Source organism: Manis javanica, chromosome 8 (assembly GCF_040802235.1).
Source record: "Manis javanica isolate MJ-LG chromosome 8, MJ_LKY, whole genome shotgun sequence".
Lineage (NCBI taxonomy): Eukaryota > Metazoa > Chordata > Mammalia > Pholidota > Manidae > Manis > Manis javanica.
The window spans coordinates 2538238-2559766 of record NC_133163.1 but is presented as its reverse complement, the minus strand read 5'-3'; the positions used below and the strand labels follow the sequence as shown (position 1 = coordinate 2559766).

At 37.8% G+C, this 21529-nt stretch overlaps 1 protein-coding gene across 18 annotated transcripts in view; it reads left to right on the top strand.

Annotated features, from left to right (window-relative positions):
* Nucleotides 1–21529, top strand: part of MARK3 (microtubule affinity regulating kinase 3) — a 92763-nt gene that overhangs the window by 26779 nt on the left and 44455 nt on the right. For all 18 annotated transcript variants that reach the window (XM_073241787.1, XM_073241790.1, XM_073241791.1 and 15 more), the window contains 2 exons: nucleotides 18041–18089; nucleotides 20273–20338. In XM_073241787.1, coding sequence (XP_073097888.1) covers nucleotides 18041–18089; nucleotides 20273–20338 — 115 coding nt within the window. The remainder of the gene's footprint in view (nucleotides 1–18040; nucleotides 18090–20272; nucleotides 20339–21529) is intronic.

Genomic DNA, 21529 nt, shown 5'->3' with positions numbered 1-21529 from the left:
CCATATGGTTTGAGAAATGGATCATCAACAGTATCTTTAAATCAGTCACATTGTGGCCATCCCAACATGATTCCCTCTCTTGATTTCCCACCATAGCCACTAACAAAAATTTCATGTAAATTTCATGTTACTATTTTCTTGATTGCCTTTATAGTCTAGCATATGTGGATTCCTCATCAAAATAGTATAAAGTATAAATGGAATCATATGTATCTTCCTCGTATTTGCTTTGTTTTGCCCAAATTGTGTTCCATGATGATGTATTTAGCTGTAACTCACTTTCACTATGCTGTAGTGCCCTGTCATAGGACTATGCCGCTGATCTGCAATGCAGAATTCCCATACCTACCGGTACACACACACACACAGACACTTGGTTCTTCACAAGTGGTTATTCTGAACGTAGCAATTGTTATTTTAAAGGCAATTATTTAAAATTTTATTTTTAATAAAAGAGCAAGTGAACTATAACCCCAAAATACATGACAGTTGAGATCTGAACTAAATTAATAGAAACATAGGGGTGACAAAGGGTACTGTTAACCTTAAAAATAAAATGATTGGTTTACCAGCAAAAACAACTTTATCAGGGAAAAACAGAATTGCAAGCCAGGACATGCAAGCTGCAGCAGAACCATAGGCATGTCCAGAGAACAAAGGAGAGGAACACTCTTTTACAGTGGGAAATGACTGATGTGGAAGGGCTGTTTCTAAGTGAAAAGCCATTGGAATAAACCAGAAGTCCCACTTACTGTGCTTCTAATTGGCTGGGCTATAGGAGGGAGGCAGAAGGTGGAAGCCTTCTTCCTGTTGGTGGTAAAGTAGCTAAAACAGTGTAGCATCCATCTCTTCCAGTGGGATCCAAGATTTAGGAGGAATGGTGGGCATGAGAGCTTCTCCTGCAAGCCTCCTGATGCCATGTCAGTGAGCTGTCCCTTAATTAATTTTCACAATACTCAACTCTCTCAGGCTATGTATGACACATTAGGGAAAAAAGATGCAAGTCTTAATATATGACCCTTCCACCAGCCTATAAACTTTTTGCACTTTTTTTTAAAAAGCATCCCTTTCTTAGGATATTTTACAGCTATGTGCCAAGAAATTATTGTAAAATCTACTCAAATCCACAATGACTGCAAGGTAAATGATTCCCTCCAGGCTGGTCAATACTTAATTTGTACAGTTGTAAGCAGTGATCCTGTTAATATGATTAATAAATCTGACAGATCTTTCCAGGCTACAATTTCTGAATGAAGAACAGTAAAAGTAGAAACAAACAAAAGGCACAAATACATGGAACTTAAAACACTCAGAATTCATGAGTAAATAGAAAATGCAAAATTGCGGTGTATCTGGAAATGAACACTAATAAACTGTGTATCACTGCTTTTGGTACTTAAGAAAATTTGTAGCCTTAAACACACTATTAAACAAAGAATGACAATAATACATTTAAAATATTAAACTAGTAAGTAGAAAATGATAAATCTCTAAATTTCTATTAATTTAGTTCAGATCTTAACTGTTACATATTTTGGGGTTCTAGAAGTAATAAAAATATAAGGAAGTAATGAAGGAAGAAATCAACTAATTTGAAAAACAATAGAAATAGTCTAAAGCTTATTTTGGCTTTCTGTTTTTGAGGAGGGTCTGGAAAGGGAGGCAGTGAAATAGACAAAACCACTGGTTGCTTAATCCAGGGAATGGGAAAAAAAGAAAACACCAAAGTATGAAATGGGGTGTGTGGAAAAGACCAGGTAAAATATGAATGAAAATTATTATAAGGAAACTTTTGTGCAAATAAATTAGAAGCAACCTGAAGAAATGGATAATTTTCTAGGAAAACACAGGTTATCAAAATTAACTGTATAAAAGAATCCATGCATCAGTAACTATAGAAAAAAATCAGGGAAGTGGTGAAAAGACCAGCTGCCCACCTCAAATTGCCAAACCCAGAATTTCATGATTGACTTACTTCAAACCTTCATTGGATAACTTCTCTCCAGCTGCTCCAGAACTTAAGAAAGAAGGAAGACTTTCAAATTCAGAAACCTAGCTATTAAAATATATTGGAAACAGGGAAGAAAACTATAGTTCAATCTTAAAATATCCATTCAGAATTTGGGAATTAAAAGTAATAGCATATAGGACTTACAGTTAAACATTTGTACATTTATCATTGTTCCCTACCCCCGTTCACTAAATAATGGTAAAGGAATTTTCAGAGAATAGGAGAGAAGACTGGCCAACAAAGAATTATACCTACTTTTGCCATATTTTAAATGGATGGGTGAAGTGTGTGTGTAAAAATACAGACTTAGCAAACCAACTGGGCTGAAACCAAGTCCCTAAGAGGAATTAGGAGTGGGAATGGGTGGGTTAATAGCAACAAGAATCATGCTGAGTCATGTCACAGTATTCAGAAAGCTTAGAAATAAGTTCTACTAGCTTGTAGGCAGAGGTACAAGTAGGAATAGAAACAGAAAGATTGGCTGAAAATCTGTTCAAGGGCCCCAGCCCAGTCAAGCAGCTGCCCCTTCTCTGCCCTGGTAGAAATTGGGTAGTTTGTATTCTGAAGAGGTTGAAACAAAGAGCATCTAGACTTGGGGGCCCTATACTGAAAATGGGCACAAAGAGTGGTGAGACACTCTTTCTCTCTCCCCTTTCTTTGCTTGCTTCCTAGAACTCTGTTAGCTCCTCCTCTATTGCCTGAAAAAGAGATGGGAGGATTCTTCTCTGAGAAAATTGACCCAAATGAAAATACACTGACACTTGGGTATCTTCCAGTGAAGCTGCTTAATGTCTACCTAGTCATCCTGTGATCCAGCCCTCACATAACATTCAGTCCAGTGTTTTGTGCCTCTCTTAAATATGCAAGGGCAGCCAAGAGTCTCTAGATATTTGAGGATAAGCAGACACTAAAATAAATAGGAATAAAAAAGAAGAAAAAGACTAGAAGAGAAAACGACTTTTAAAAAAAGAATTCAAAAAACCAATTTGTGTTTTCAAATATTAAAAAAAGAGGAAGAAAAAATACATCAACCCATTATATTCACAAAAAAACAACATGATACATTGAAAAAGAATGATTGGGGAGGGGGTGATTTATGGTATCAGAAAGAAATTCAACAAAAAGGTTGGGATATAGTAAAGGAAATCCCTTAGGAAGTAGCATAAAAGTTCACAGAGACGAAAATTAAGAAAGATATGATATAAAATTGAAGTATCTATCTAGCAGGTTCAATTTATGATAGAGGATTCTAGAAAGAATTGAGATGGGGAAAATCATTATCAAAGAATAACAGGGTGATTCCTCCGAACTGTAGAACCTGAATTTCCAGGTTGAGAGGCTCAGTGCCAAGTTTAGTGAATGACAAAAGACCCACAATATATGTAAACTCAATACTGATATACCACAGATACTGAATATATGGTACATTAAAATTTAAATGTATCATCGTTAAAGAGAATGAAAATGAAGCCATAGACAAAGGGTTGTAACAGAATGACATCAAACAATTCCACATCATTGTAAGCTGGAAGAAAATAAATCAGGCCTTTAAAATTGTAAGAGAACTGCATATTTACATACAAAAGAGTGAAATTAGGCCCCTGTTTGTACCAACCCACAAAAATTAACTCACAGTAAACTAAGGACTTAAGTGAAAGACCTGAGACTGTACAGCTCCTAAAAGAAAAGGAGGGGGAAAGCTCCTTGATGTTAGCCTTGGCAATGATTTTTTTGGATGTGACACCAAAGCACAAGCAATAAAAGCAAAAATCATCACGTGGAAGTACAAAACACTTCTGCACAGCAAAAGAAACAATGAACAAAGTGAAAAGGCAACCACAGAAGGGAAGAAAATATTTGCAAACTGTGTATCTGGTATTTGGATTAATTTCCAAAATATATAAGGACCTCCTACAACTCAGTGCATGAAAAAAAATTGATTAAAAAATGGGAGGGAGGAGCCAAGATGGCGGCATGAGTAGGACAGTGGAAATCTTCTCTCGAAACCATATATATTTTTGAAAATACAACAAATACAACTATTCCTAAAAGACAGACCAGAAAATACAGTACAACAGCCAGGCTACATCTACATATGCGAGGACTCAGCACCTCACAAAGAGGATAAGATAAAAGATGCAGTCCAGCGGGACCCAAGCGCCACCCCCCACCCCAGCTCCTCGGCCGGAGGAAAGGAATTGGAGTGGGGAGGGAGTGGGAGCCCAGGACTGCTAAATATCCAGCCCTAGTAATCCACACCGGGAGCGCAGACACACAGTGCGTAGTGTGCTGGATATTAGGGAAACAGAACAGTAAAATCTGTGAGCTGCTCCCTGCAGCCGGCGCACCTGGGACAAAAGAAAAGCGAGTGCTTTTTGAAAGTCTTAAAGGGACAGGGTCCGCACAGCTGGATGGAAGCATCCCGGCACACACAGCTCAGCAGCTGGGAATCCCAGGGAACTCCGGGTGCCCTAACCCTCTGGTAGGCAACGCAGCTCTGAGGCCCCTCATGACGATCAACAGCTTCCCGTCCATTCCCCTCCGGTGCAGCCCCACCATAGCAGGACAGCAGCCGCGCCCACAGCAAACGCCCAGAGCCTCCTCCACAGCTGTCCGGGCCAGACTCAGAGGCCCCATCGGTGTGCACCTGCCTAGCACAAGCTGCTACGGGACACCATTATCGCAGGAGAGGAAGGCGACCACCAAGGAAGAAGGGACTTTGTTCTCCAAGCTGACACACATGCCAGCTGCCCACAATCCCCAAGAAGGAGCCTGGGTAGATAGATTTAACCAATCTTCCTGAAAAAGAATTCAAAATAAAGGTCATAACCATGCCGATGGAGCTGCAGAGAAATATGCAAGAGCTAACAGATGAAGTTGGGAGAGATATACAGAAATAGAACAATCTCTGGAAGGACTTAAGAGCAGACTGGATGAGGTGCAAGAGGCTGTTAACGGAATAGAAATCAGAGAACAGGAACGCAGAGAAGCTGAGGCAGAGAGAGATGAAAGGATCTCCAGGAATGAAAGAATAGTAAGAGAACTGTGTGACCAATCCAAATGGAACAATATCCGCATTATAGGGGTACCAGAAGAAGAAGAGAGAGAAAAAGGGATAGAAAATGTATTTGAAGAAATAATTGCTTAAAACTTCCCCAAACTGGGGGAGGAAATAGTCTCTCAGACCACGGAAGCCCACAGAACTCCCAAAAGAAGGGACCTAAGAAGGACAGCACCAAGAAACATAATAATTAAAATGGCAAAGAACAAAGACAAGGACAAAATATTAAAGGCAGTCAGAGAGAGAAAAAAGGTCACCTACAAAGGAAAACCCATCAGGCTATCATCAGACTTCTCAACAGAAACCTTACAGGCCAGAAGAGAATGGCATGATATGTTTAATGCAATGAAACAGAAGGGCCTTGAACCAAGGATACTGTATCCAGCACGATTATCATTTAAATATGAAGGAGGGATTAAACAATTCCCAGACAAGCAACAGTTCAGGGAATTTGCCTCCCACAAACCACCTCAACAGGGTATTTTAGAGGGACTGCTCTAGATGGCTAAACAGATGTCACCAGAGAAAATAAAATCACAGCAAAGAAAGCAGACCAACCAAATACTAACTAAAAGCAAAAAATAAAATCAACTACTCACAAAAGCGGTTAAAGGAAACACAAAAGAGCACAGAACAAAACACACAACATATGAAGAATGGAGGAGGAGGAATAAGAAGGGAGAGAAATAAAGAATCACCAGACAGTGTTTATAATAGCTCAATAAGCAAGTTAAGTTGGACAGTAAGACACTAAAGAAGATAACCTTAAACCTTTGGTAACCACGAATCTAAAGCCTGCAATGGCCGTAAGTACATATCTTTCAATAATCACCCTAAATGTAAATGGACTGAATGCACCAATCAAAAGACACAGGGTAATAGAATAGATAAAAAAGCAAGACCCATCTATATGCTGCTTACAAGAGACTCACCTCAAACCCAAAGACATGCACAGACTAAAAGTCAAGGGATGGAAAATGATATCTCATGCAAACAACAGGGAGAAAAAAGCAGGTGTTGCAGTACTAGTATCAGACAAAATAGACTTCAAAACAAAGAAAGCTACAAGAGATAAAGAAGGACATTACATAATGATAAAGGGCTCAGTCCAACAAGAGGATATAATCATTATAAATATATATGCATCCAATACATTAGCACCGACATATGTGAAACAAATACTAACAGAATTACAAGAGGAAATAGAATGCAATGCATTTATTTTAGGAGACCTCAGCACACCACTCACTCCAAAGGACAGATCCACCAGACAGAAAATAAGTAAGGAGACAGAGGCACTGAACAACACACTAGAAGAGATCGACCTAATAGACATCTACAGAACTTTACACCCAAAAGTCGCAGGATACACATTCTTCTCAAGTGCACATGGAACATTTTCCAGAATAAACCACAAACTAGGCCACAAAAAGAGCCTCAGTAAGTTCAAAAAGATTGAAATTCTACCAACCAAATTCTCAGACCACAAAGGGAGGAAACTAGAAATAAATTGTACAATGAAAGCGAAAAGGCTTACACACACATGGAGGCTTAACAACATGCTCCTAAATAATCAGTGGATCAACAACCAAATTAAAATAGAGATCAAGCAATGTATGGAGACAAATGACAACAACAGCACAAAGCCCCAACTTCTGTGGGACACAGCAAAAGCAATTCTAAGAGGAAAGTATATAGCAATCCAGGCATATTTAAAGAAGGAAGAACAATCCCAAATGAATAGTCTAAAGTCACAATTATCAAAATTGAAAAAAGAGCAAATGAGACCTAAAGTCGGCAGAAGGAAGGACATAATAAAGATCAGAGAAGAAATAAATAAAATAGAGAAGAATAAAACAATAGAAAAAGATGACTGAAACCAAGAGCTGGTTCTTTGAGAAAATAAATGAAAGAGATAAGCCTCCAGCGAGACTTTTTAAGAAAAAAAGAATCAACACACATCAACAGAATTGGAAATGAGAAAGGAAAAATCACAGTGGACCCCACAGAAATACAAACAATCATTAGAGAATACTATGAAAACCTATATGCTAACAAGCTGGAAAACCTAGAAGAAATGGACAACTTCCTAGAAAAATACAACCTTCCAAGACTCACCAAGGAAGAAACAGAAAATCTAAACAGACCAATTACCAGCAACGAAATTGAAGTGGTAATCAAAAAACTTCCAAGAGCAAAACCCCCAGGCCAGATGGATTTACCATGGAATTTTTCAGACATACAGAGAAGACATAATACCCATTCTTAAAGTTTTCCAAAATAGAAGAGGAGGGAATACTCCCAAACTCATTCTATGAAGCCAGCATCACCCTAATACCAAAACCAGGCAAAGACCCCACCAAAGAAGAAAATTACAGACTAATATCCCTGATGAACATAGATGCAAAAATACTCAACAAAATATTACCAAACCAAATTCAAAAATACATCAAGAGGATCATACACCATGACCAAGTGGGATTCATCTCAGGGATGCAAGGATGGTACAACATTCGAAAATCCATCAGCATCATCCACCACATCAACAAAAAGAAGGACAAAAATTACATGATCATCTCCGTAGATGCTGAGAAAGCATTCAACAGAATTCAACATCCATTCATGATAAAAACTCTCAACAAAATGGGTATACAGGGCAACTACCTCAACATAATAAATGCCATATATGACAAACCCACAGCCAACATCATACTTAACTGTGAGAAGCTGGAAGCTTTCCCCCTAAGATCAGAAACAGGACAAGGATGCCCACTCTCCCTGCCTTTGTTCAACATGGTACAGGAGGTCCAAGCCATAGCAATCAGACAACACAAAGAAATAAAAGGCATCCAGATTGGTAAAGAAGTAGTCAAACTGTCACTGTTTGTAGATGACATGATATTGTACATGAAAAACCCTAAAGGCTCCACTCCAAAACTACCAGAACTAATATTGGAATTCAGCAAAGTTGCAGGATACAAAATTAATACACAGAAATCTGTGGCTTTCCTATACAATAACAATGAACCTAGCAGAAAGAAATCAGGAAAACAATTCCATTTGCAACTGCATCAAAAAGAATAAAATACCTAGGAATGAACCTAACCAATGAAGTGAAAGACCTATTCCCTAAAAACTACAAGACACTTATGAGAGAAATTAAAGAAGATACCAATAAATGGAAACACATCCTGTGCTCATGGAGAGGAAGATTTAATATTGTCAAAATGGCCATCCTGCCTAAAGCAGTCTACAGATTCAGTGCAATCCCTATCAGAGTACCAGCAGCATTCTTCAATGAACTAGAACAAATAGTTCTAAAATTCATATGGTACCTCAAAAGTCCCTGAATAGCCAAAGCAATCCTGAGAAGAAAGAATAAACCAGGGGAATTACTTACCTTGACTTCAAGCTCTCCTACAAAGCCATGGTAATCAGACTGTTTGGTACTGGCACAAGAACAGAACAATAGACCAACAGAACAGAATAGAGAGCCCAGATATAAACCCAAGCACATATGGTTGATTAGTATATGATGAAGGAGCCATGGATGTGCAGTGGGGAAATGACAGCCTCTTCTACAACTGGTGTTGGCAAAACTGGACAGCTTCATGTAAGAAAACGAAACTGGATTATTGTCTAACCCCTTACACAAAAGTAAACTCAGAATGGATCAAAGACCTGAATATAAGTCATGAAACCATAAAACTTTTAGAAGAAAACATAGGCAAAAATCTCTTGAATACAATACCAAATGGTCTAACATATATGTGTATAATTGTTCCCCAAAAGGACAACAGAGAAAGAATGGGGCCAAATAAATACTTGTAGAAATAATGGCCATGAATTTTCATAAAATAATGCAAGACATCAAACCAGAAGATCCAAGAATCTCAATGAATCTCAAGCAGGATTTAACACACACACACACACACATACATTGACACATCATATTCATAATGCTGAAAATTAAAGATAAAATGTTAAAAGCAGTAGAAAAATAAGCCAGATTAAGTAGAAAAGACTTCTTCAGAAACAGTGCAGACCAAAAAATAATGTAATGACATCTTTAAGGTAGTAAAAGGAAAAACCTGCTAACCTAGAATTCCAAGCGAGGAAAATATACCACAGTAATAAAAGCAAAATGAAAAATTTTCAACCAAACATTGCTAGCAGACCTACAGTACAAAACACATTAAAGGAAGTTCTTCAGGCAGAAGGAATATGATATCAGACAGAAATCTAGATCAAACAAAAGAAACAAGAAGTTCCAAAAATTGAATAAATTAAAGTAAACAAAAGCTTTTGTTTTTAATTGCTTTGAAGTATAAATGACCTTTTAAAACAAAAGTAGCAACAATATATTCTGGAGTATAAAATATGCAAAGGTAAAATATATGACAAAAATGATGTAAAGGATCAGAGGGAAAAATTGGGAATATACTGCTGATGTATTCATTTAACATACGTGTAGTGGTATGACATTATTGTAATAATTAAAGATGTACATTGTAGATTCTGTAATATCTTTCTATTTTGACAGATAGTAACTGCACTAGTGGGGGTGAGGATTTAATAATATGGGTAAATGCTGAACCACTGTATTGTACATTTGAAACCAAAAAAAAAAAAATCTCTTGAATATAAAAGGAATTTTTTCCTGAACACATCTCCTTGGGAAGGGAAACCAAATAAAAAATAAACAAATGGGACTACATCAAGCTAAAAAGCTTCTGTACGGCAAAGGACACCATCTGCAGAACAAAAAGGCATCCTACAGTATGGGAGAATATATTTGTAAATGACATATCTGACAAGGGGTTAACAGCCAAAACATAAAGAACTCACACACCTCAACATGCACAAAAGCAAATAATCCAATTAAAAAATGGGCAAGGATCTGAACAGACACTTCTCCAAAGAAGAAATTCAGATGGCCAACAGGCACATGAAAAGATTCTCCACATTGCTAATTATTACGGAAATGCAAATTAAAATCACAATGCGCTATCACCTCATGCCAGTTAGGATGGACAACATGAAAAGACTAGGAACAACAAATCCTGGCAAGGATGCGGAGAAAGGGGTACCCTCCTACACTGCTGGTGGGAATGTAAACTAGTTCAACAATTGTGGAAAGCAGTATGGAGGTTTCTCAGAAAAATAAAAATAAAAATACCACTTGACCTGAGAATTCCACTCCTAGGAATTTACCCAAAGAAAACTCAGATTCAAAAAGACATATGCACCCCTATGTTTATCGCAGCATTATTTACAATAGCCGTGATATGGAGGCAACATAAGTGTCCATCATTAGGTGAATGGGTAAAGAAGAGGTGGTACGTATACACAATGGAATACTATTCATACATAAGAAAGAAAGAAATCTACCATTTGCAACAACATGGATGGACCTGGAGGGTATTATGCTCAGTGAAATAAGTCAGGTGGAGAAAGACAAATACCAAATGATTTCCCTCATTTGTGGAGTATAACAAGGAAGCAGACCAAAGGGAAAGGGACTGGGGAGGATGGGTGGGAAAGGAGGGGTAAGGGGGGAAGAAAAGGAGGGGGCATTACTATTAGCAGACATAATGTAGGGGGGCACGAGGAAGGCTGTACAACACAGAGAAGACAAGTAGTGATTCTACAGCATCTTACTACACTGATGGACAGTGACTGTAATGGGGCATGTGGGGGGACTTCGTGATGGGGGGAATCTAGTAAACATAATGTTGCTCAAAAAAATCAGTTAAAACTATAAAACTATTAGGGAAAAAAGAAATAAATCTGCCTGACCTTGGATTGGATTGGAAATTCATAGCTACAACACACAGAAAGCACAAGTAACAAAAGGAAAAAATAGAAGAATTGGACTCTGTCGAAACTGGAAACTTCTGTGCATCAAAGGACATCATTAAGAATGTGAAAGGAGAACCTACAGAATAGGGGAAAACATTTGCAAATCATATACTTAGTAAAGGTTTAATATCCAGAATATGCACAATTCAATCACAAAATGACAGCCAATTTAAAAATGGTCAAAGGACTTAACAGACACTTCCTCAAGGAATGTCATACAAAGGGCTAACAGCACAAGAAAAGATGCTCAACACCACTGGTCATTAAGAAAATGCATCCAAACCACAATGAGGTAGTACTTCACACCAGCTAGGACAACTATAATAAGAAAACAGAAAAGAACAAGTATTGGCGAAATGTGGAGAAATGAGACTGTCATTCATAAATAGTAGGAATGTAAACTGGTGCATCCACTGTGGAAAACAGTTTGGTGGTGCTTCAAAAAGTTATACAGAATTACCATATGGCCCAGCAATTTCATTCCTAGGTATGTATCCAAGAGAAATGAAAGCTTAAGTCCACAAACTTGCACACAAATGTTTATAGCAACATTATTCATAATAATCAAAAGGTAAACAATCTAAATGTGCATCAACAGAAAAATAAATACATGCTATGGCTTGGGTGAACCTTGAAAATATGCTGAGTAAAAGAAGCCAGTTATAAAAGGCTGCATAATGTTACAAGTCCAATTCTATGAAATACCCAGAACTGGCAAATCTACTGGAAGAAAAAACAGATGACTGGAGAGTGATGAATGGATAGTGTCCTGGGGTGCTGAAAAGTTCTCAACTAGAGAGAGATAGTTGTTGTATAACATTTGCAAAGTACTAGATGCCACTGAATAATGTGCTTCTAAATGAATTTCACATCAATTTTTAAAAAACTAATACTTTCAAAGTAAAAAAGCAAGAAACACAAGTCACAAAGGAATTTCATCAATTTCTTCAGATAAGAACAATTTTTCAACAAAGATAGAAACAGTCACCTTTAATTAAAGCCATGTATATACAGGGAAACTGAAGTCTAATGCAAGAAAAACTGAACAACACTACTTTTTCCCTTTATAAATAATAAAATACGGGTGATTGATAAAAAAAAAAAAACAATGAAAGAAAGAAACAATGAAGCAAAACTGAAGGAACAAAATAGCAGCAGACTCACAGATTCCAAGAAGGGACTAGTGGTTACCAAAGGGGAAGGATGGGGGAGGGCAGGTGGGGAGGGAGGGAGAAGGGGATTGTGGGGTATCATGATTGGTATACATGGTATGTGTGGGGTCACGGGGAAGACAGTATAGCTCAGATAAAACAAATGGAGACCCTGGCATCTTTCTACCCTGATGGACAGTGACTGCAATGGGGTATCCAGGGGACTCGATAATAAGGGTGAATGTAATAACCACATTGTTTTTCTTGTGAAACCTTCATAAGAGTGTATATCAATGATACCTTAATAAAAAAAAATGGGACAGGGACCTAAATAAGACGTTTTTCCAAAGAAGACTGTAAATAGCTAAGAAGTACATGAAAAAGTGCTTAACATGGCTAATAATCATCAGGAAAATGCAAAATCAAAACTGCAATAACTTATTACCTCCTACCTCTCAGAATGATTATTATCAAAAAGAGAAAAAAATAATGCTCGCAAGGATGTGGAGAAATGGGAACCCTTGTGCACTATTGGTGAGAATGTAAATTGGTGCAACCATTTTACAGTTTGCAAAACAGTATGGTGGTTCCTCTAAAAATTAACAATAGAGCTACCATGTGATCCATCAATGACATTTTTGGGTACATATGCACAGGAAATGAAATCAGTATCTCAAAGAAATAATCTGACCTCCCCATGTCCATCGTAGCATTATTTGCAAAGGCCAAGACATGGAAACGGCCTAAGTGTCCACCGGCAGGTGAATGGATAAATAAAATGGGGAGGAAGGTAGCGCGCGTGCATGCACGCACACACACACACACGCACACGAATATTATGCAGCTGTAGGGAAAAAAAAGGAAATCCTTGGACAACATGGATGGACCTTAAGGATGTGATACTGAGTTACATAAGTTAGATGGAGAAAGACAAGTGCTGTATGATATCATTTGTATGTGGAATCTTAAAAAACCAGACTCATAGATGCAGAACAGTAGATGGTTGCCAGGGGTTGGGGGATGTTGGTCAAAGAGTACAAACTTCCGGTTATTAGATGCGTAAGTTCCAGGGATCTATGTACAGCATGGTGGTTATAGTTCACAGTATGCTATTGTGTACTTGGAAGATGCCCTGAGAGTAGAGCTTGTATGTTCTCTCCATAGAAGCCCCCACAAAATGATAACTATAGGAGGTGAAGTTTACATACTTTACATTAACAGACATTAAAAAAGAAAAAGAATGGAAATGCATTCTCATTGTGGCTATAAATAATATTTACACAATGTAAACTAATCGTTTACACAATGTAACTAATCTTATTGTGGTAAGGATTTTACAATATGTGGATCAAATCATCACATTGTACACATTAAACTTATACAATATTATATGTTCATTTTATTTTAGTAAGGCTAGAGGGAAGTTTTTCTGAGAGAAAATGATTCTAACCTAGAATTCTTTACCCAGCCAAACTGTCAATCAAATGTGAAAACAGAATAAATTATTCTGGGGTATGTACAATCTTAAAATTAACCATTTACTTACCCTTCTTTTAGAGCTATTGGTGGGATGTATTTCACCTCATGAGAGAGTATCAAGAAAGAAAAAAGATAGGATCCAGAACAGGAAATCCAACACAACAGGCCTTAAGAACAGGACAGAGGCCTCCGGAATATGAATATCTACAAGGAAAATAAAAAAAGATTACTTAACTATTTGAAGTTAAGGAGAGGAGATTGACACTTCTGTCACAAAGTTTAAAGATGAATTAGTAAGTGAGAGATACATAGATAACAAAATTAGTTATTAGCTCCAAGGAAACCAAAAACATTTAAAAAGAAAAAGAATGGAAATGCATTCTCATCGTGGCTACAAATAATATTTACACAATGTAAAGTGAATAACTTAGGCAAATTATGATAACTGATAAAGAGGGAGGAGGAAAGGGATGTGGGGGGGGGGGCACAAGAATGTAAGAGGGCTAAAGTTTCACTGCCCATACTAAGAAATAGGTAATGAGGGAGAAGATTTAAAAAATCAGTGAACAATTAGCATGTATAGTGTCGGTGGGGGGGGGGGCACGGCGAGGGCTGTGCAACACAGAGAAGACAAGTAGTGATTTTACAGCGTCTTACTACGCTGATGGACAGTGACTGTGAAGGGGTATGTGGTGGGGACATGGTGAAGGGGGGAGCCTAGTAATCATAATGTAATTGTAGATTAATGATATCAAAATAAAAAAGGTAAAAAAAAATCAGTGAACGCACTGTAAGGTATGTGCTGGGGACTTCATAATAGGGGAGAGTGTAGCAGCCACAATGTTGCTCATGTGAAACCTGAGCATAAGATTGTATATATCAACAATATCTTAATTTAAAAAAAAATCAGTGAACAACAATAAAAGCATGCTATTTAGAAGCAAGCAGCAAACTCCTTAGCTGGAAGTGCTCACCATTATGAGCAAGGATGGAGGGTGAAGAGAGGCATGTTAATTATGCAGTTTGACTTTCATAGCTATGTATGTACTACCTTTATAAATAAAAATTAAAAATATTATTTAGCCAAAACTGATAGAACCTGGTGAAGAGGACAGAGAAGGGAAGCACAAGTGTATGTTTGAAAGAGCTTAGGAAAGAAATTATGTAGCCATAAGACAATGTCTGAAATGAAAAATCGAGGAAGCAGTGTATTCTGGCTTTCTGAAATACATAGGTGAACAATAGATGAAATAGCTTAAGAAATTGAAAGGATTGCTCCTGGAATGTCAGTAACGAAGTGAGGGGCAGGGGCACATTTGGGTAAGTAACCAAAATTGCTCTGGCAAAGGTCTTATTTCATTGCTATATAAAGGGTCTTGCAAATTGGTAAGAAACAGGAGCGTATAACGTAATAGAAAATAATAAAAGATTATTGTGGGCAAGTTGGGGTTCCTATGGCCAGGATCCTCACTGAACTTAAACCACCTGATGATGTAACTGGCCTGTTGCTAGGCTTCCACTGCCACACCCATAGGCAATAAGCTATTACTGCGCTATACAGAGAGCTCGGCCCAGTGCTCTGGGCAGAGGCAGAGACGCTAGTGCTCAACCTACCGCCGGAAGAATAAGCCTGGTAATAAACCCTTTCACCCCAAAGAACATTTTGCTATCAATTTCTTTGGTCACATTGAATCCATAGCGGCTTTGCCCGGGGCTGAAACCCATTGGCAAGACAGTTAACTAGTAGGACAGATGGTCAGTATTTAAGTAGAAGTGTTCAACATCCTAAAAGAACCATTTTTTCACCAGTTAGATCTGCAAAGAAATGATACATACATAGTGTTAGCAAGAATGTAGAGAAGCGGGAAATCTCATGTTGACAATAGAGTAAATTAATATATTTTTAGAGAGTAATACAGCACTAACAAATTTTAAAAGTATGTATGCCCTTTGGATCTTCCGTTTGCTTTCTAGGAATCTACTGGGACAACCAGTAGCATCAGTTTCTTGGCATATTTTGGGGACGTACTTTAAAACCCCCACACCTGGGGTGCTTGTAAAAAAGTAAGATTCTCAGGGCCCATTTCAGTTCTAATGACAGGTAAGCTAGGGACATGCATTTTACATAAGCACCCCTCTCCCTGTATATAGTTCAGATGCAGATGGCCTGAAGTCTACACTTCAGTGAAAACACACTGCTTTGCCAGATGGTTCACTTGGTCTTCCGTAAGTAGTCTTGATTGGGTACACCTCCGTGTCTTTTGCTCACCTGTACAGAGCACATGCACGTCTTTTAAGTCCTGCGTAAGTCCAGTTACTGCCTTGGTGCCCCTGACAGGTGAGCTCTGTCTCCCTTGAATCTCTATAATTCCATCTTTTCCTGCTCTTGGCTCTTATTGCTTTGTCTCAATGCTACATTGCTAGTAGGGATTTAAAAATGATTGCCTTCCTTTGACCTGCTGTGTTGCCAGCAGAACTGTGACAACTCTGTAACAAGCGTTCTGCTACTTGGATTTAAAGGCAGTGTAATCATTGGAATGTAAGGAGGCTGGCTTAAAGCACACTTCTTGGTACTTAGTACTTTCACACAGGCATTTACCAAACACACGAGTCCCTGGTGTGTGCAAGGATTGGATTCAAGTATATGGTAGTGAAAGGAGACAGCTGTGCCCCCTGTGGATGATGAGGCAACCATGAACAGGTACACAAAAATGTGTTATCACAACTTTAAAGACATTCTAGGGAAGAAGAGAACAGATTACTATGATGTAAAACAATGGAAACCTACTTAAATAAAGTTTTCAGAGAGTCTGCCTGAAACTTGAAGGGCAGTATGAAAGGAAGATGAAGGAGTGAAAGAGCTTAGTATGTTGTTAACAGCTGAAAGGGATTGGGGCGGCTCAGCTGAGGTTGGAGGGGTGAGCGAAGGCTGCTGTGGCCATGGTTGGGGTTTTCTTCTAGATGGGGTGTGCTCAGCTGGGTTGGCACTGTATCCAGCTTGGAGCTCTTCTAATTTAACACTTGTGGAAATAACTGGGAGGTTCAAATTATAGCCACAAATTCAACTGTAATGTATTGGAAAATAGGATTTCTATGTTGCTTGACAGGAAAGCTAAGAAGAAGTGCTCAAGCCTGAGTGGCTGTCGGGGTAGCTCTCCTCTCATCCCAGAACATAAACTGTGGGAATGACCGCAGCAGCAGGAGGCATTTGCATTGGACATAAAAACCCCTGCCTTTAGAGATCTTTATCCAGTATTCTAGATAAGAATGCTATTCATCTGATTCCATGTTTTTAAGTTCTGAGCTCAGTTTGTAGGTCAGATTTATCCATGTCCATCTCTCCATGCTCTCGGTTGTCAGCTGTTGATTCAGTTGTAGATTAGTTGTGGCGAACAAGGACAAGCGCAGTGAGAGCCCTGCCATCCTTGCCACGTAGCCAGCTGCTCCTCCTCTTCCAGTGCTCGTCCCAGTCCCTGCCTCCTGTAGGCCGTGCTGTATTCTGGGTGTTCGGAGGCCTAGTTCTTGCCAAATTTCCCCAGAGAAAGATAGCAGGACATTGGAAGATCTTTTTCTCTCACTCTTTTTCTGGTTACTTGTCAGCGAGAGGGTTGGATAAGATGGCCTCTGAGATTCTGTGTTAGCCCATGCGGTAATGCCATGACCCTCCTCTGAATTCACAGCATATGTTTATGCAGCAACAATTTAATATTTCTCCTTATTCTGTGTGATGACTGGGCAGCTTTGCTGGTCTTGACTGAGTGTTGTTGTGGGTTTTTTTATGGTCTTCCCTGTGTTCACTTGTGTGGCAGCACTTAGCTGACAAGTTGTTGGGAGCTGCACCCAGCTGGATCAGTGGGTTTCTGCACATAGTTTTTCATCCTCAAAGAGGCTAGACTGGCTTCTTCATATCATGGCAACATCATTCCAGGAGAGCAAGCCCCGATGCTCAAGCATTTCATCCTCTGCTTGCTTCAGATTTGATAATGTCCCATTGGCCAAATCAAGTCACACAGCCAGTACTAAAGTGTGAACATGTAAGGCGAGACTCAGTAGGGCCATTAATTGAACAGTCTGCCGCAGCCCTCATGCTAAATTACCTACCTTCTCTAATGAGGATTTCCTAAAGTGATTTTGTTAAAAATCTCATGGAATTACTTGAAATTACCAATCTAATACACGCATGATGTAGTTGACTGGACTATACATGTTTTATTTGCAGGATTAGAGCCCCTGGGTAGGTACTGAATCAGACTAAGTTTAATCACAAACTACTTTTCATAGGATAAAATTTAAGCGTTTAATATTACATTATAAAGCTACTTCTTAGTCACCCTGGACTTTCATGTTAGTTTTTGATGTGGACTACTAAACATTTTCGTGAGTCAGTTACTTAAAAGAAAATTTTAATTTATATTGCAACAGTGAAGTAAAATGTCTAATAATCTATGTTGGGGGGATTGTCTGTTTGTTTTTTAGCTCTTCAGAGAAGTAAGAATAATGAAGATTTTAAATCATCCAAACATAGGTACTTTTGCTTTCTTAAGTACTTTTGGGGCTAAATGCATTCTTGAAAGTCTTTCATAAAGCTAAACAAATTCTAGGCGTGCCAGGAAATTCCTTCCCTCTTCCTAGCCCAGGTAGACTTTTAATAAAATATGTTTATAAATTGTTGATCATTTGTGTTTCTGCAGTTACTAAAGATAGGTTAAAAGCATAGATAGTAAACATTTGAATTTAATGCTTTAATGCAGAATTTAATGCTTTAATGCAGTAGAAACGTCTGTAATCAGATTATAATTTTCTGATTGTTTTATACATTAGAAAATAACAATTGTATTAATTCATAGATGGAGAAGGGAATTATAATAAGTCAGTCTGAAGATTTTCAAAGGTACAACACTTTTTGCTGTGACTGTGTTTCTAAGAAAGGACTTATACATTGAATCATATTTTAAGAGATGTAGGGTACTTCCTATCTAATGAAATTTTGATAGGAATTGTTTTGTGCGGCACACATTTGTTTGGTGTCACCTATGTGCATAGCTTCGTGCTAGTTGTGATGAAGTGGATTTAAAGATGAGGGAAGGTCATGGTCCTGCCCTCATTATAGTTGTAGGGAAAAGATAGATTATGCAAATTACTCAATACTGACCTTGTATCAGTGAAAACTTTTAATCCCACATATATCACAATAGAGTTCTTTTTAAGTAATTGCTTTTCCACAGAGTGATAGCTCCTACAGTCCAAAAATATTATTTCAAGAGTGTAGTAGCTCTCAAGACAGCCAGTTTTATCACTTTACTATCAAAATCAGTTCTAGGAAGAGGGAGGGATGATAGCCTATCAAAAATGCTTGAGGCACTAGGAGAATAAAACAGAACCGCAGGAAGGAGGGGAAAAGCTTGTACCCAATTTAAACCAATCCAAGCCATCATCATTGCTGTTCTGTGTACTGCTAAGAAAAAAATGCTACCAAGCCATCATCCTATTACTGGTGATACTACTTAAAATGTGAAAAAATGTCTATCTTAGAATCAACAAAGTACATGTTTGGAGAAAAGGAAAATAACAATAGTGAGAAGAAAACTTTCTTCACTTTTCAGTTCAAACTTTTGGGGTCAGCTAGCCAACTCTGGGTTTCAGATTTCAACCTTTTACCAAACAAACATTTTATCACTACTGCCTAGAACTAGCTAACTTGAACATATTTATTTTGTTTTTTAGTTACTTAAGTTGTACCCTGACTAGAGCTCTCTCTGCTTACTACTAAATGACATATCTTTGATAATAGATTTAAACTTCTAAAAATTTGAATTTCATCTCTCAATTCAACAAACTTATATTAAATACTATGCTAGGCACTGTTTGGTCTAATACTCTGACAACATCAGAAAATAGCCTGCAATAGTAAGAGACTAGCACTAGCACCCCACCACCACATTTTTGGTACATTTAATTTAAAATACATATTATCAAAATAAAGTGGATATGACAGCTCAGAAATTCAGTTTCATTTAAAAATGTACATGTTTCTGATTTTGTTATGGCTTATGAATTAGTAATACTAGAAATATTGCTGTCTGTAACGGGACTACTATAGCAAAGTCACACTGACTCATTGAAAATACTTCTTTTAAAAAAAGTTCTTCTCAACTAATTGCAGTGTAGTTCCTTCTCTTTTCCATCTCTGCCTTCAAAAAAGTGACAAAGGAACCTTGTTCTCTGAGAATTGTGATGTTTCCCAAGCAACAGAGTCTCGGTTGGAATTAAATATAATGACAAGTGAATGGACTGAAACTCGCAGGGTAGAGTAGATCTGAGCAATTCCTGCAGGCTGAATGTGAAATAAAAACAGTTTTCCTAAGGAGAAAAGGATGAGCTTCTGGAAGGGCAGCTAGTCAATAGAGATATAATATAGGACAATGAGAAGAGGACGTGAGGACAGGAACTTGATAGGCCGCTGAGTGCATACTGAAGTCACATCATTTCAGCACCCAGAAATAATCTGTATTTTTATGGAATTTCGTGCTCTCATAAAAATCTTTTCTGTTATTGTAATACAACTACAATTCCCTAAAAGCACTTTTAAGAGAGCCAGCTATTAAAATTCCTAATAGGGAAGAAGTTACCTTTTGTAGTTATAGTTTATGTTACATTGACTGTGTGAACAGACATTTGTTTCTTTTTCTCTTCTCTCCCCTCTCCCAGTGAAGTTATTTGAAGTCATTGAAACTGACAAAACACTCTACCTAATCATGGAGTATGCAAGTGGAGGTAAGAAATTTATATGTATTGTTTTTCCTTATTTATAGTAGATAACCACATTGTCCATATGGATAATTGTTAAGGTTTCATTTAACGTCCAGAGTCATAATACACTAGGAAGAGAATAAGAAAAGATGCTCTTAGCAGTTCTCTGGGTTGCTGTGAAGTGTTTCACTATTAGCATTATTAATTGATAATATCCAAATACTGTACTTGGATTTTCTATTGGAAAATATTCATAACATAAAATTTACCATTTTAGGTTTACAGTTCAGTAGCGTTAAGTATATTCACACTGTTGTGTAATGATTACCACCATTCATCTCAGAACTTTATTTTCCCAAACTGAAACTTTGTCTCCACTAAACAGGAACTTCCCTCCCCCAGCCCCTGGCACCCACCACTTTGCTTTTTGTCTGTGAATTTGACTCCTCTAGGGACCTCATGTGAGTGGAATTATACAGTATTTGTCCTTTTGTTTCAGTTAGCATAGTGTGCTCAAGGTTGTATTGTAGCATATGTCAAAATGTCCTTCCTTCTTAAGGCTGAGTAATATTCCTGTGTGTGTGTGTCTATCACATTTTGTTTATTCCAGGTACTTGGATTTTAAATATATCAGTGCATTAGCCTGTTGGAAATAACTGTGTACAGCATGTGGGGATGGTTTACTTTACCATATTTTAAGGTCGTTGATGTATCTTTCCCAAGACCAGAAATGGTGGTTACATAAGTGTATATGTTTATATTTTCCTTAAAGTAAAGATTAAGGATTAGTAATTATTTGCCTACAAGGTTGTACAAATGTAGACATTTTTCTGAAATGCGTGTACAGAGCTGTTTACCTTTCACAGACTCTCATTTTAAGGTTGAGGTTGGGTTGAGGTTGGGCAAGCTTTGTCGTTTTTGGACTATATGTTTGTCTCATTTTCTTTGGAGGGCAGAAGCTTTTATTTTTGATCTTTGCAAGTTCCCTACCTCTAGCACAATGCATGGCACATGGAAGATACTCATCAAATAAGAAGTGAACTGAATTTATGAAATTATAAACTACTGAGGCCATATTCTGTTTAATTCTGCAGTATAACGTAAATCATTTTGGTTACAGTAGAGTTTTACTTTTTTCTTTTTTTTTTACTTTGGTATCATTGATCTTCAATTACATGAGGAACATTATGTTTACTAGACTCCCTCTATCACCAA